Source organism: Chlorocebus sabaeus, chromosome 3 (genome assembly GCF_047675955.1).
Source record: "Chlorocebus sabaeus isolate Y175 chromosome 3, mChlSab1.0.hap1, whole genome shotgun sequence".
NCBI lineage: Eukaryota > Metazoa > Chordata > Mammalia > Primates > Cercopithecidae > Chlorocebus > Chlorocebus sabaeus.
The window spans coordinates 80416166-80429047 of NC_132906.1; the positions used below are offsets into that span (position 1 = coordinate 80416166).

The 12882-nt window shown below is 55.0% G+C and overlaps 1 protein-coding gene across 3 annotated transcripts in view; it reads left to right on the plus strand.

The window, feature by feature from the left end:
- The window catches only part of FARP1 (FERM, ARH/RhoGEF and pleckstrin domain protein 1), a 295496-nt gene extending 284881 nt beyond the window's left edge, over window positions 1-10615 (plus strand). For all 3 annotated transcript variants that reach the window (XM_038007719.2, XM_007960723.3, XM_073014449.1), the window contains 6 exons: window positions 638-720; window positions 800-912; window positions 1364-1530; window positions 6799-6906; window positions 7346-7497; window positions 9109-10615. In XM_038007719.2, coding sequence (XP_037863647.2) covers window positions 638-720; window positions 800-912; window positions 1364-1530; window positions 6799-6906; window positions 7346-7497; window positions 9109-9190 — 705 coding nt within the window. In that variant the 3' untranslated portion in view covers window positions 9191-10615. The remainder of the gene's footprint in view (window positions 1-637; window positions 721-799; window positions 913-1363; window positions 1531-6798; window positions 6907-7345; window positions 7498-9108) is intronic.
- The last annotated feature ends 2267 nt before the right edge of the window (window positions 10616-12882 follow it).

Genomic DNA, 12882 nt, shown 5'->3' on the forward strand with positions numbered 1-12882 from the left:
TGGTTAGGAGACCTGGGCTCAAAGACCATCGAAGACCATGCAACTCTTTCACCTAAAAGATCGAGCCTTCTCGGGCTTTTCTAGTGGGGCTCTGGGGACACGGCTCCTTCTCCTGCACGCGGGATGTGCGGGTCCCTTCCTTAGAGAATCGAGTGAAGGGGCAAGCCGATGAGGCCGTCTGGCATGAACTCGCCTCCCACCGCCTGCGCCTGTCCCCAGGGGCCCCAACATTCCTCGCCACACACAAGAATGACAGCGCCCCCTCCTGGAGCTGGGCCGGCCGCCTCATCCTCCCCCGAGTTGGCTCGGGGCTGCCTCCTGTCCCCCTTGGCAGGCAGGTGTACAGGGCGCCTGGGCCTGGGATGTGGCCCTGGCTGGTGCCCACGCTGTCCTCCGGGGTTGGAGAGAGGGAAGTTTGTGGGCTCTGCCAAAAACATTCAGCGTGCTGCGATCTTCCTGTCGCCTTTCCGATTTTGGTTTTTCCAACTCAGAGTGCCTCCTCCCTCTGTGGGGGCTCTGGGTCTCCTGAGCCCGGCTCAGTGGCACCCCTCCTTTTCCGAGTTGCCTGGCTGCCAGCTCAGGATGTTTGGAAGTGCATCACGTCCCTCACAGTGACGTTATCTTCTCTTGCCCACAGATTGAGGAGAGCGAAGACGAGTGGGGGGTGCCCCACTGCCTGACCCTCCGGGGCCAGCGGCAGTCCATCATCGTGGCCGCCAGGTAACTCGGGAGCCCGCCCCTTGCCTGTGTCCCCTTTGACATGCTGCAGCCTGAATACTTGACGCGTCTCTGTCTCCAGTTCTCGGTCTGAGATGGAGAAGTGGGTTGAGGACATCCAGATGGCCATTGACCTGGCGGAGAAGAGCAGCAGCCCCGCCCCCGAGTTCCTGGCCAGCAGCCCCCCTGACAACAGTGAGTGTGACCAGGGCAGCCTGCCCATGCTGGGGTCTGGTTCATGGAGGGACAGCATTTTTGCATCTAAAGCCACCCCATCGGGTGGGCCTCACATCTGTGGTCTACATTTGTGTTTAAAGCCAAAGATCAAGACGGTTCATTTTCCTAAAACACCTGAAAACAGCACGAGGTAGCTGGGAAGTTACCTTTTCTGGGGCAGCATTTACCCCTGTCACACGGAGAGACCACCAGGCTGTCCACACCCAGAGTGAGGGCTGTACTCCACACACCCGGGAGGAGCCGGGGCTCCAGGGTCCGTCCCCCTTCAGTGGGGGCCTCATTAGATTCTGGTTAGGTACCATAGGGCATGACTGCGGTGAGCCCCCCAACATCCCAGCACCTCAGAGGGTATCAGGAAGGGGTGCTGGCAGGAAAGATCCGAAGCGCTGCCTTTTGCCCCATCCTGTAGAGTCCCCTGATGAAGCCACCGCGGCTGACCAGGAGTCAGAGGATGACCTGAGCGCCTCGCGCACGTCGCTGGAGCGCCAGGCCCCGCACCGTGGCAACACAATGGTGCACGTGTGCTGGCACCGCAACACCAGCGTCTCCATGGTGGACTTCAGCATCGCAGTGGAGGTACACGGGGGCAGGGCAGCTCTGGTTCCCAGCTTGTGCTGGCCCAGGCAGAACCCAGGCAAACTTCTGGGCCAGGACCTTGAGGGAGGCTGGCACCACGGGTGGCCCCACCCACCCACGGTGGCTAAGCAGGGAAGGATCAACGCTGGACCCCCTTTGGAGCCTGCCGCAGGTATCCCTGCAGGTGGCGTGGAGTGGGCGCCAACCTCCCGCAAATGCAGTTATGTCTCTTGGTGCTCATCAGTCCCTGTTGCCGTCCGTAAGATCGTTTTCTCTCATTCTTCACCTGTTTTCTTGCCTCTCATGCAGTTAGCCTAGAACACAGGTGCCCAGGGCACAGCTACTGGACAGTTCCATGGCTGTCACATCCTGAACCGCCCACGGGAATCGGGTGCATGGGCGGGAGGAGGGTCTGCATGATGGCAAGCAGGTGCCAGCCAAAGCCAGTGTCCTGGTTTATGGAAGAACCCAGGGAGAAGGGGACGCAGGCTCTGAGAGCCATCCCTGTGGAGGGGTAGAAAGGGGGTGATCCCTCGCCTCCCCATCGTGAGGGTCACGGCAGACACTCCTGTGACAAAAGACAGGATAACAAGGGAAAAGCATGACCAGTTTATTTCATCGTTATTTTACGTGACATGGGAGCCTTCAGAATGAAGACCCAGAGGTCTGGCGAAAACGGTCATTTTTACACTTCGGTTGGGTGAAGAGCGGGTGGCCGAGTGGAGCTGATGGGGCAGGCTGAGAGCTAATGCCGGAGGGTGAAAGGAGCCCAGCAGGACCCCTCGGGGTTCACTTGGCCTCTCTGAGCAGCGTTCCTTGCTCCTGGGTGTGGGGTGGGACCCTTTCCACAGTGGGGGTCTTAGACCCTCTTCTCACACAAGGTGGGCTGGGGAGTGAGTTTGTAGCCAGCTGTGACACAGAACGGTGGGGAAAGGTTAGGGCCACCGTTTTTGGTTTTGTGGCTGGCTTTGGGGGTAGGAGGTTCTGGTTTCAATGACCTGCCTTAAGGAAGGGGGATCTAGTTTCTGTGGCTTGCCTGGGGGAGGAAAGGGGCGAGGCAGGAGGTGCTCAGGGAGGCCTGGCTTCTCAGCCTTTCACTTCAAGGTATTACTTTCTGATCCTACCACCTGAAAGCTGGCTTTGAAGATGGCGTCTCTCCCAGATCATGAATCCTTTCCAAATACCCATTCCCTAAACATTCTTCAGCCCAGGCCCATAGCTGTATTTCAGAACACTTCAAACCCATGAAGGTCTAAAACAAGAAAGCTTTCTTCGTCTCTCACTGGCAGTGGACCCTGTCCTGAGCTGGGGCGAGGCCATCCATCATTGTGATCGTGTTCTATGTGAATGCCCACGTTTCACTGCGGAACCTCTGCCCCCACGCCCTCTGCGGGACTGCTGCGGTACAGGCAGGACTCACCTTCTAAAATGCAGAAAGGTCCAGTTCCCACACAGGCCTGGTCCAAACAGTGTCACATAAGAGACTATGGCCGGGACAGGAGTTTGCTGGCTCTTAGAACCAACAGCAGCAGGAATGAGCCAGCAGTGCTTCGTGGAGGGTCTCGAGGGAGTCTCGGAATTTATTCCCTGGAAACGACCTTCCCCATTGCTCAGACCTGCCTTTATTGAGTTTCCTGCTACAAGCCAGTGTTTCTAAGCCCAGGTCTGCTTCTGAAGACATCCTCAAGGGGACACATCCAAGGTGCAGGTCCTGGCTCCCCCATGGGCACAGCCCAGCTGGCCCCACATACAAGGCTCTGTCCCATAGGGTTCCCCTGAGTGTGCAGGTGTGAATATTCCCTCCCCGGGCCTCCCTTCTGCCTCCTGACAGCCCAAGTGTGAAGAGCGCTAAACGTTCTTCCCCAGCTTCACACCTCCACCAGGCTGCGCAAAGCTTGCGAGTCTGAGACTTCTCCCAGGGTATGGGGATTATGACAGCAGGAAAGGAGACCCCCAGGCGGAGGAGCAGGGAAGAACCCGTGATAGTCTCATGCGAAAAGAGGCCCATCCGCTCTCACCTGTGGGTGTGTGTCTGAAACGAAGCCAGTCGACGTGTGGCGCCACCACTGGGGAGGAACTGTCCTGACCTTGCTTCATTCTGACCTCAGCAATGTGTACAACTCTGAAGGCCTATTTGTCATAGGCCTCAAAGCTTTTTAAATACCTGGAGGCACCCAGGCCATTCAACAAGGCAGGAAATACCCAAGTGGGATCCAGGTGGCCGGAGCCCCCTGCAGCCCAGCTCTTGGGTAACAAATCTGCATGGTCGCAGCCTTCCGTGTGCATGATCAGGTCAAGGCACTGAGTCAGGGGCAGACTGGCCCCCGGCCAGATCTAACCTCAGCCTGATGGCTTACGGCCTGTGAACAAGGAATGAGTTTACCATTTTTTTAATGGCTGCTAAATAATGTCTTCCGTTTTGCCCCTTGGCCTGCAGTATCTGCCGTCCGCCTTTTGAGGAAAAGTTTGCTGACCCTAGCAGAAAGCAGGAGAGTGAGCCACCGGCCAGTGGGGTTTCAGCGTGGCAGTGACCACCCAGTACAGTCGGGGACCTGGCTGCTCCATCACTTTGCAGGTGTCCATCCCTGCCAGAAAGCCCGCTCCCAAGGTGTGTGGCGTCAATCTGGCGTCAGTGGCAGGCGGCCCTCGCGTGCCAGACGCCAAATGCTGGCTGACTCGCAGAGGAGCCGTCCCCAGGGCCTCCGCCCTGCATGACAGAGGATGAAGCAGCTCCATCTCCTCCTGACCCGACAGCCTCCTCTCCACAGTCCTGTGCCCCGCCTCTCTTCCAGTTCCCGCTCCCATCTGACTCATGCAGGCACACGTGAGGAAGGGGCATCTCTGGGGACAGTGTGGACTCAATGGCCTCTGCGAAAAGTTGTGGGCAAGCCAGCAGGTCTGGGGGCTCCCACTGGAGGGTCAGATGTTGCGATGGCCAGAGGGCTGCCCAGCCCGTGGGCACTAGAGCCAGTGAAGGGCCGGAAGCAAAACAATGCAAGTTGTTTTTTAAGGCTGGAGTGGCGAGACGGGGGACAGCAGGGAGGTTCTTCAGCAGACAGAATGCAGACAGGACTGGGAGGAGGGAAGGGACACGGAAGCAAGGGAGTGGCGGGCACGGGAGTTATACTTGTTCCCCGTGGCATCACACAGCACCAGCCTCAGACTGGGTGAGGCCACAGAAACATCTCTAACAGTGCCGGAAACCGGAAGTCCAAAGTCAAGCTGCTGGCAGGTGGGTTCCTTCAGGGGGCCTTGAGGGAAAATGTCCCCGCCGCTGACAGCATCTGGTGGCTGCGGCAGTCCTCTCCTCGGGGGTCCCTGGCTCTACCCATGTCGCAGGGCTCCGGTCTGCCATGTCACCAACTGTCCTCCCTGCATCTGTGCTCAAATGTCCTCTTCTAAGGACACGGCTCACGTTAGGCTTAGGGCTCATCCTAGTGACCTGACCTCGATCGCATCTGCAGAGACCCTGTGTCCATATGAGGCCACCATTGGTTTGAATTTGAGCTTGTCTTGTTGGGGGGTGCGTTCAACCCACAGCAGGGTCCGAGGGGATGAGGGCCAAGAAGGGAGAGGAGCGGAGGCCCCAGTGAAGGGCCACGAGGAGACAGGGCGGGCTGGTCTGGTTCTGGACAAGGATGTTGACCCTCTCGTGAAGGCAGTGAATGGAGACAGGTCTGAGAGCCCCCAGCATGGCCTCGGCCTCCCGAGTGCAGGGCAGGAGAGTCGCGGCGAACAGGGCCTGTAACATGCTGGAGGCCAGGATGGACCCAATGCGGGGGGAGCAGGAGGCTCGGCCGCTGGGTGGTGGGGAGCAAGGAAGGGCTGCTGGATGTGCCTATTGATGAAGAGGTTTCCAGAGGCTACCAGAACGGCCAGGCAGAAGCTGGAGAGCTCTAAGGAAGCTGCTTTGGAAACAAATGGGCCCAGGCTGTGATGGGTGACATGTATGAACCCCAGGGGGGGCTGGCTGTGAAAACTGTGATTCAGTATGAAAACAGGAAAGGGGAGTGTGCCACTCTCCTTGCCCCACGGTGCATGGCCCAAGATGCCACACGGGCATCAGCCCAGCCCGGGCACCACCAGGACCTTCGGGGAACCTGGAGCCTTGCCTTTTCTTGTTCCCTTCTGCCATTGGGGGAGGAGGATGGAGGGCCTGGCCTGGAACCCCCTTTTCCCCCATCTGCAGGGTCCCTCTCATTCCGCCAACAGAGGGGGCCTCCACAGCCTGCAGCCCCTCATGGACCCACTGTCAGTGTCCATCTTTCCCACTGGACCCTGAGCAACTGGAGGGCAGGGACACCAGACTGATCCCAGCACAGAAGCTTAGTGACGGGATACCCAGAGACATGGAATGAGCCAGACTCAGAAGTCCGTATTTTTGTTGTGGTAAAATAGCCATACCACAATATTAGCCAACTATTTTTACATGAACAATTCAGTAGCATTAAGTGCCTTTACAAGGTGGTGTAACTGCTTTGAGTATCTGCTGGTGATGTCACTTTTGCAAAGCGACCAAATGAGCCACCAGCGTGTCAGGCCTGCTGAGGGTTGTTTGGGGGTAGCATGGACACAGGTGCCTGTTCCTGCCCCCAGCTGGGCTGCAGTGCATCCTAACAATGCTCCAGGGGCTGGGCCAGCCGGGAGCCTGGAGGTGGGCAGGGCTGCGGCTGCCTCCTGGGCCACAAGAGGGCATGTGGGAGCCGCGCTCCAGCACCCCAGGCCCCACCTCCTGCGCAGGGTGCCCAGCGCCTCAAAATGAGTGCTGCTGCTCTGAGCTTGTTGAGACGGATCTTTCCCTCTTTCAGCTTCCGCCTGCTGGCAGTGCGTGGGGTCCTGCACCCCCATTTCTGCCTCGGTGTCACAGGGCCCGCTCCCTCCCCACCAGGTGTCTCTTCTCCTCGGGACACCACTCCCGTTGGATTTAGGGCCCAACCTACCCCAGTGTGATCTCATCTTCACTAGTTACCCTGCAACGAGCCTGTTTCCAAATACGCCTGCGTTCTAAGGTAATAGTGGTCAGGACCTCAGCGTGTCTTTACGGGGGACACAGGGCCCCCAAGATGCCCCACAGCAAATGACAAGGGGAAGTGATGAGATCAGGGTGCCAGGACCTGCCACGTCTCCCCACACAGGGGGGAGCAGCGAGGCCTCAGCCTTCAGTCGTGGACATGCTCCAGCCCAGGGCCCTGGTGCAGGGGAGCTGCTCTCCGCACCCAGCTGGGGCATGTACCCGCCGTGCTTCTCACAGGCCTCCTTGCCTTTCAGAATCAGTTGTCTGGGAACCTGCTGAGGAAATTCAAAAACAGCAACGGGTGGCAGAAGCTGTGGGTGGTGTTCACAAACTTCTGCCTGTTCTTCTACAAGTCACACCAGGTAAGTGCCACACAGAGGGTGGGTGGCAGCAGGAGGTGAGGGGTCCACCCTCCTCTGGAAGGACTCAGGCCTCTTGAGCTCCAGCCAGGTGTCACGGGGATGACAGGGATGCTGGCGGGGGGCCCCCGTCCACCTGAGGCCCTCAGCTCTAGGAAAGGCTGGTATTATCCACTGAAGGACCACTTCCGCCCTAGAAAGGGCCACCTATCTTCTGGCGGGACAAGGAATGGGGGTTGGCTTTATCTACAGCTCACTCCTGGTGGGGACTTGCCACCTGGGCCATCATGTACAGGCCAACACGGGCTCCCATGATCCCTTCCAGGCCCACGCCCGAGGGTGGCACTGTCTGGGCTCCCGGAGTCCCTGCCCGATGTGGGGCAGCAGCCAGGCCCAGCAGCAGAAGCTGCCCCCGAAAAGCCACTTTGTTTCCCCTTTCCAGGACAATCATCCCCTCGCCAGCCTGCCTCTGCTCGGCTACTCGCTCACCATCCCCTCCGAGTCTGAGAACATCCACAAAGACTACGTGTTCAAGCTGCACTTCAAGTCCCACGTCTACTACTTCAGGGCGGAAAGCGAGTACACGTTCGAAAGGTAGCTGCCCCCCTTCCCAGGCACAGGGCTCTGCTCCCAAGTCAGTGAGTGAGATGGCCCCACCCTTCCCTGCCAACTGAAGTGTTTAGACCTGGGGTCCCACTGCCTGACATCAGCAGGCGATTCTGTTCTCAGGGCAGAAAGTGGGGTCCCGACTTCCCTGGGCCCTTACCCTGCGCGGCATTGGCTGAGGCCCTAGACAGCTTGCTTGGAGATCTCTGATGTGTGTGTACGGGACTATGAAGCTAAGCCCCAGTGGGTGCCGCTACACCGGCCTCTGCTGACCCAGCTTTACCCACCCAGGCCCAGTGGAAGCCTTTCATGACAAAAACCAAACTGCACCTCAGACTTCGCAGTCTGTGGCTGCAGCAGTACTAGTCACGCTGGTCCTGCCAGGGCTATGGCAGAAATGCTGTTTCAGGTCAAAGGACCGTATGAGGAAGGAAAAACTCTTCAGGGTTATTAGTGAGACTGCCTACATGGTGTCATGGGACCCAGGGACCACAGACTTCATTTAACCAAGAAATGAAAGTGAAATGAGAGTCAGGCCTAAGGCTGTTCTGAGCCACCCCCTGCGGGGAGGGAGGTCATCAGGCTGCAGACCAGACAGGGAGTCCCCAATTCAGGGACTGCCGGCCATGTTGTGGGACAGAACAGCAGTTTGATCCCTCGCTGATGCTGAACTCCCAGGGATTTTTAAAGCAGCAGGGCCAATTATGCGCACTTCCCAGTAAATTCTACGGAAATAGCACAATGCTTTAAAACCAGAGTTTAAAACTCCTGTGATATCCAAAGGTAGCACCTTCCTAAGCAATATCACTAGAAAAAGGAACCGAGAGAAGAACCATTCTCAAATCTGATCCTGGACTGAAAAACTTAGTTTGAGGGACTGGGCTCAAGAGCTGGGTTTAACCGAGTTGGGATTTTGTTATTATTGTGGCAAAGGGCCCAGCCTTGCAGTCCAGATCCTGAAAGGCCTGGGACCAGGCCAGGTAATCTGGGGAGTCCGGCCTGCATCGTGTAGGATGTTCAGCGGCATCCCTGGCCTCCACCCACTAGATGTCCTCAGCAACCCCTCAGTTGGGACATCTAAAAATGTCTCCAGACCTTACCAAATGGGACAGCATCACACCCATTTGAGAATCGCTGGTATAGAGCAAATACACAAACATATAAAATGGAGATTCAGGCGTGGTGGTGCAGGCTTGTAGTCCCAACTCCAGTATGAGTGACAGCCAGACCCTGTCTCAAAGGGGGAGCTTCCACTAAGCAGGATGGGACACGCCCCGCCATTCTCTGCAGTGTCCATGAAAATAGGAGGTAGCGTTCTCCCCAACAGCCGAGGCCACCTCACTCCTAACTGCTCCAATGGAGTGGGCAGTGTCACCTCAGCAAGGAACTTACAGCTCCATAGTAAATGAGTGCCCAGGCCAGTGGGTCTCCACTGTACGGAACGCCTGGGTGCTGGGCGTTCCCTTGCTCTCCTGCTGACGTGGCAGATTGCCAACAAGGCGGCCTGGTTTCACCCCGTGTTTCCGTAAGCGATGCCCGCCGAAGCGTCATGAGTCTGTCCAAACAAAAAAAAAGTTGACTGACGTTCCCGTGTTGCAGGTGGATGGAAGTGATCCGCAGTGCCACCAGCTCTGCCTCGAGGGCCCATGTGTTGAGTCACAAAGAGTCTCTCGTGTATTGATGGCCGGACACACTCGTTTTCGCAGTGGCTGCTTTCCTGGAAGACGTTTTCTTTCTTCTGTATTCATGAAGCCTGGTAAAATTAACACCTGTCTGAAAATCAAAAACATGGCTTCCCAGCAGCTCTCCTGTCTCCACAGCCGCGTTTTTTAACCCCGTCCTCCCAGCATCTGAATGAACAGCGCTCCCACCTCCAGTCCTGGCATCCGCTGGGGGCGCTGTTCTTTAGCTAGTGCCAGTATTAAAACATTGTCATTACGAGAGTGCCAAATGACATCTTCCCTCTACCCTGCCCCTGAAACACACACACATCCGTTCAACACAAGACAGGGCAAGTGTTTTTTTGGGTTTTTTTCCCCTAAAAAAAGAAACTTTTGTTATTTTCACCTATTGGCTGCTGCATTTTACAAAGTGGATTTCCTGGTGTTTGCAATACACTCGGTGCAGCCTTAAGCAAATGAGATCATTTTCAGATTTCGTTTTTTCAGTCTTTCTACTTTTGTAATAATAGGAAGTTAGTAGGACTCACTTCTCTGATTACTAAGCAATTTGCAGCACACCGCGTTCCACTGCGGGGTTTCACGCTCACCTGAAAACACCCGTTCCCGACCGACTTCTTGGTGCAAGTTGACCAAATCGTTTTAAGTGGTAACTCTTTCCAAACCGTAGCAGGGTTGTTTTCTGTTAAGAGAAGCCGAGATCCAGTGCAATCCCTGGACTGTCACCGTCCTGTGAGTGGTGTACACAATGGGAAGATAAGCCGTGGTGTTTTGCTGTCTGTGTCACAAGCATGAAAACCTGTATGTCATTGATCAGGGCCATTTGTGGTATGTTCCGTGATGAGCGTTTAGTGAGCGTGCTGGCTGCAGAGCACTATGAAATCATGGTACGTAGTCCCCGGCACCTATCGTTATTCCTATATCCTCCTGCAACTGTGGTTTGAAACTGCGCATTCTCTAGTAGTATATATCGTGCCTGTCTTCAAAAACATTTACCTTTTTATACTCATTCCCCCCAGGCATGGGGTAGTGTCAGTCAGACTGCACAGGGAACGTGGTTTCCAATGGTTCAGGCCCCCACTCGGGAAACATCTGTCTGTTCTCGACGGTGATGGGGTGGCTGCCATTCCCTTGGTTTTCCTAAGTCCTTTCTAACAAGAGTCTCAAGCTGAGGCGACGGCCGATTCAACCCAGTTCCTTCCAGTGCCCCGCACCATGGCACCTGCCCACCTGAGAACCAGGAACACGCCCTCCCTGTGGAGCTCGGACTGGTGTACCTGGAAACGGCAACTTGCAAACAGACAAAGAGCCTGACGTGTGTTAATCATTTGCCTTACAAGATGTACCAGACGGTTTCCAGTACTAACAAAGGGAATAAAAATACCTCACGCCACAATCCAACATATTGACGTTTTAAGGCAAAACAACCAACTTTGTCTGTAGTCTTCATTTTCTGTGTGGTGTGTGTGTGGTGGGGCGGGGGGAAGGGGACACTCCAGCAAGGGTTTCTAAAGCCCCCATGTTATCAGGCTCCCTCCAGAAGTCACTGGTCACTCATTCCTGGAGACTTGGGGACGAGGCAGTCTCCTCAGCTAGTTCTGAATGATTCCAAACTACTTTGCTGGACACTGGTGGTTCTGACCTGTGACCAGCACCTCTGCTTCCTGTGTGCCCTCAGGAAAATACTAGTGTGGGTAACAGTCCACTCCCACGCTGCCAGGGACAGATGGAGTTTGAGACACGCTACACACAAGACACACGATGACGCAGATACTCGTTTTCTTGAGCTTTATTGGCCCCTGCACGATACAGTCCCTGTGCTTAAGAACATGCCCTATTAGGTCACTCTGCCTTTGCTGACATATTTTAGAGCAGAAATACAGAAGCTGTTTTTAAAGAAGGAAATGTAAAGAAATGCTTTTAAATTGACTGTGTTTTGCCAAAGGAAAGGTACAAAATGCTACCTACAGAACCAAACCAGCCACTTCACAGGAGCAACTCAGGAATAAAATTTTTGGATAAGGCAGGCAGATACACTTCCAAGAAAATCAGAACCCAGCAGAAGGTGGCCAGGGCATCCCAAACGACACTGGTGTCCACCTCGCTGGCAGCAGCTACCCAGCCCACAGCCCTCGTCTCCAGAGGCAGAGGCAGAGGCTGAGCACCTCCCCAGGCTGCAGGTTTCGGGTAGCTGAGCCAGGAGCAGCTCAGGGCTGGCACTGAGAGGCTACTGGTGACAGTAAACCCATCTCAAAGGCTGGGCCCGTGGGTCTGGCTACAGACCAGCGGCAGTTGATGCTAAGGCAGGTTCCAGTTGTAGCCCTGGTGCCTGGGCTCTCTGTTAATGCAGGCCTGGAAGTGGCTACACAAAGGCCAGCTTCCTTGGCTAAGATGCCCTTAAAAACTTTGGAGCTGATGTTGTGTGTCAACAGAAAGTAACAGCCCAGGAGACAGTGTACAGAGGCGAGCTTTCTAACTCCATCAAACCCCATCTGCCCCGACAGCAAATGCTGCCAATCAACTCAATGCTGCCAAAGATTCACTTGTTGCTCCACAGGGGAAGGAGCTGAGTAGGATTAGTCTGGCGACTGCAGAGACTCCCCGTTCATACCAATATTCTTCATCAGAACCCAGTCCCTCGAGCAGCACCACCACTGTTACTAGCATGAGACTGGCTTCAGTGTTAAACACTGTGATGTCACTGTCCATTTGTAAATCTGAAGAACTCTGTGAATCAGAGAAGCTGCTGTCTGCCCCAGCTCACTTAAAAATCAGGTAACGGCATACCCTGGGGAACACAAACTCATCTGTGTGATTCCCTCACAAAGACAAAACTAACCTTTGCCTTATGCCGCCTGCTTCACGTAAGGAAACAGTTCCCCACACAGAATATTCCCTGGAAATACAAAGTGAAATCTTCCCCAATTTTATTATTCCAGATAACATTCTTGTGCAGAGTAATGAGTACAATAAGAATTAGCAACTCAGTTCTATTTCCCCTAACCAAAATATATCCCTTATAGAAATTAAAGAGTTCAACCCAAATCCACTTCTAATAAAATACCTCAATTTTAGAGCTTAAAAACCAGACTGCACTAGCAAACTGACACAATAACCCACTCAAGCATCTGTAGCTCAGGGCTCTGTCCCCGCTGTAGCTTAGAGGCCACTAGACCAGCAGATAGCTGAGCTACATCCCCAAGCTCACCCACTAACTTCCTTGCTTCCAAAAATCCTCACTCCACAAGAACTGGCACACCCATGGGAGATGTCAATCATCAGCTTCAACAAACATAAAAGAATGCTTCATGTACCAGTCAACAACTGCTGCAAGAACTCTCCCATTCCAGAAACCCAGAGATTTTCCCCCTCACCAAGCAAGGCCCTACAGCAAACCAAGAAAAACAGACACACTGGCTGCCTGGCTAGCAAGCACAGGCCCCTTTCAGAGAAGCAAAATAACCCTTAAGGTCCCCAGCAACCGCTACAGCAATCACATAGATCAGCAACCTCCAACCGCATCATCTCAGTGAGCAAGTGTGCAAGCTGTCCAGGGCGCTGACCTGGGGACTTCTCCCAGAAGTCTTCCGAAGTGTCTCATCACACACGCACACCACGAGTACACACGCACGGCCACACATACACCGCAGGTGCCCTGTCCTCTGAAGAGTCACATTTCAAGGAGTATGCAAAA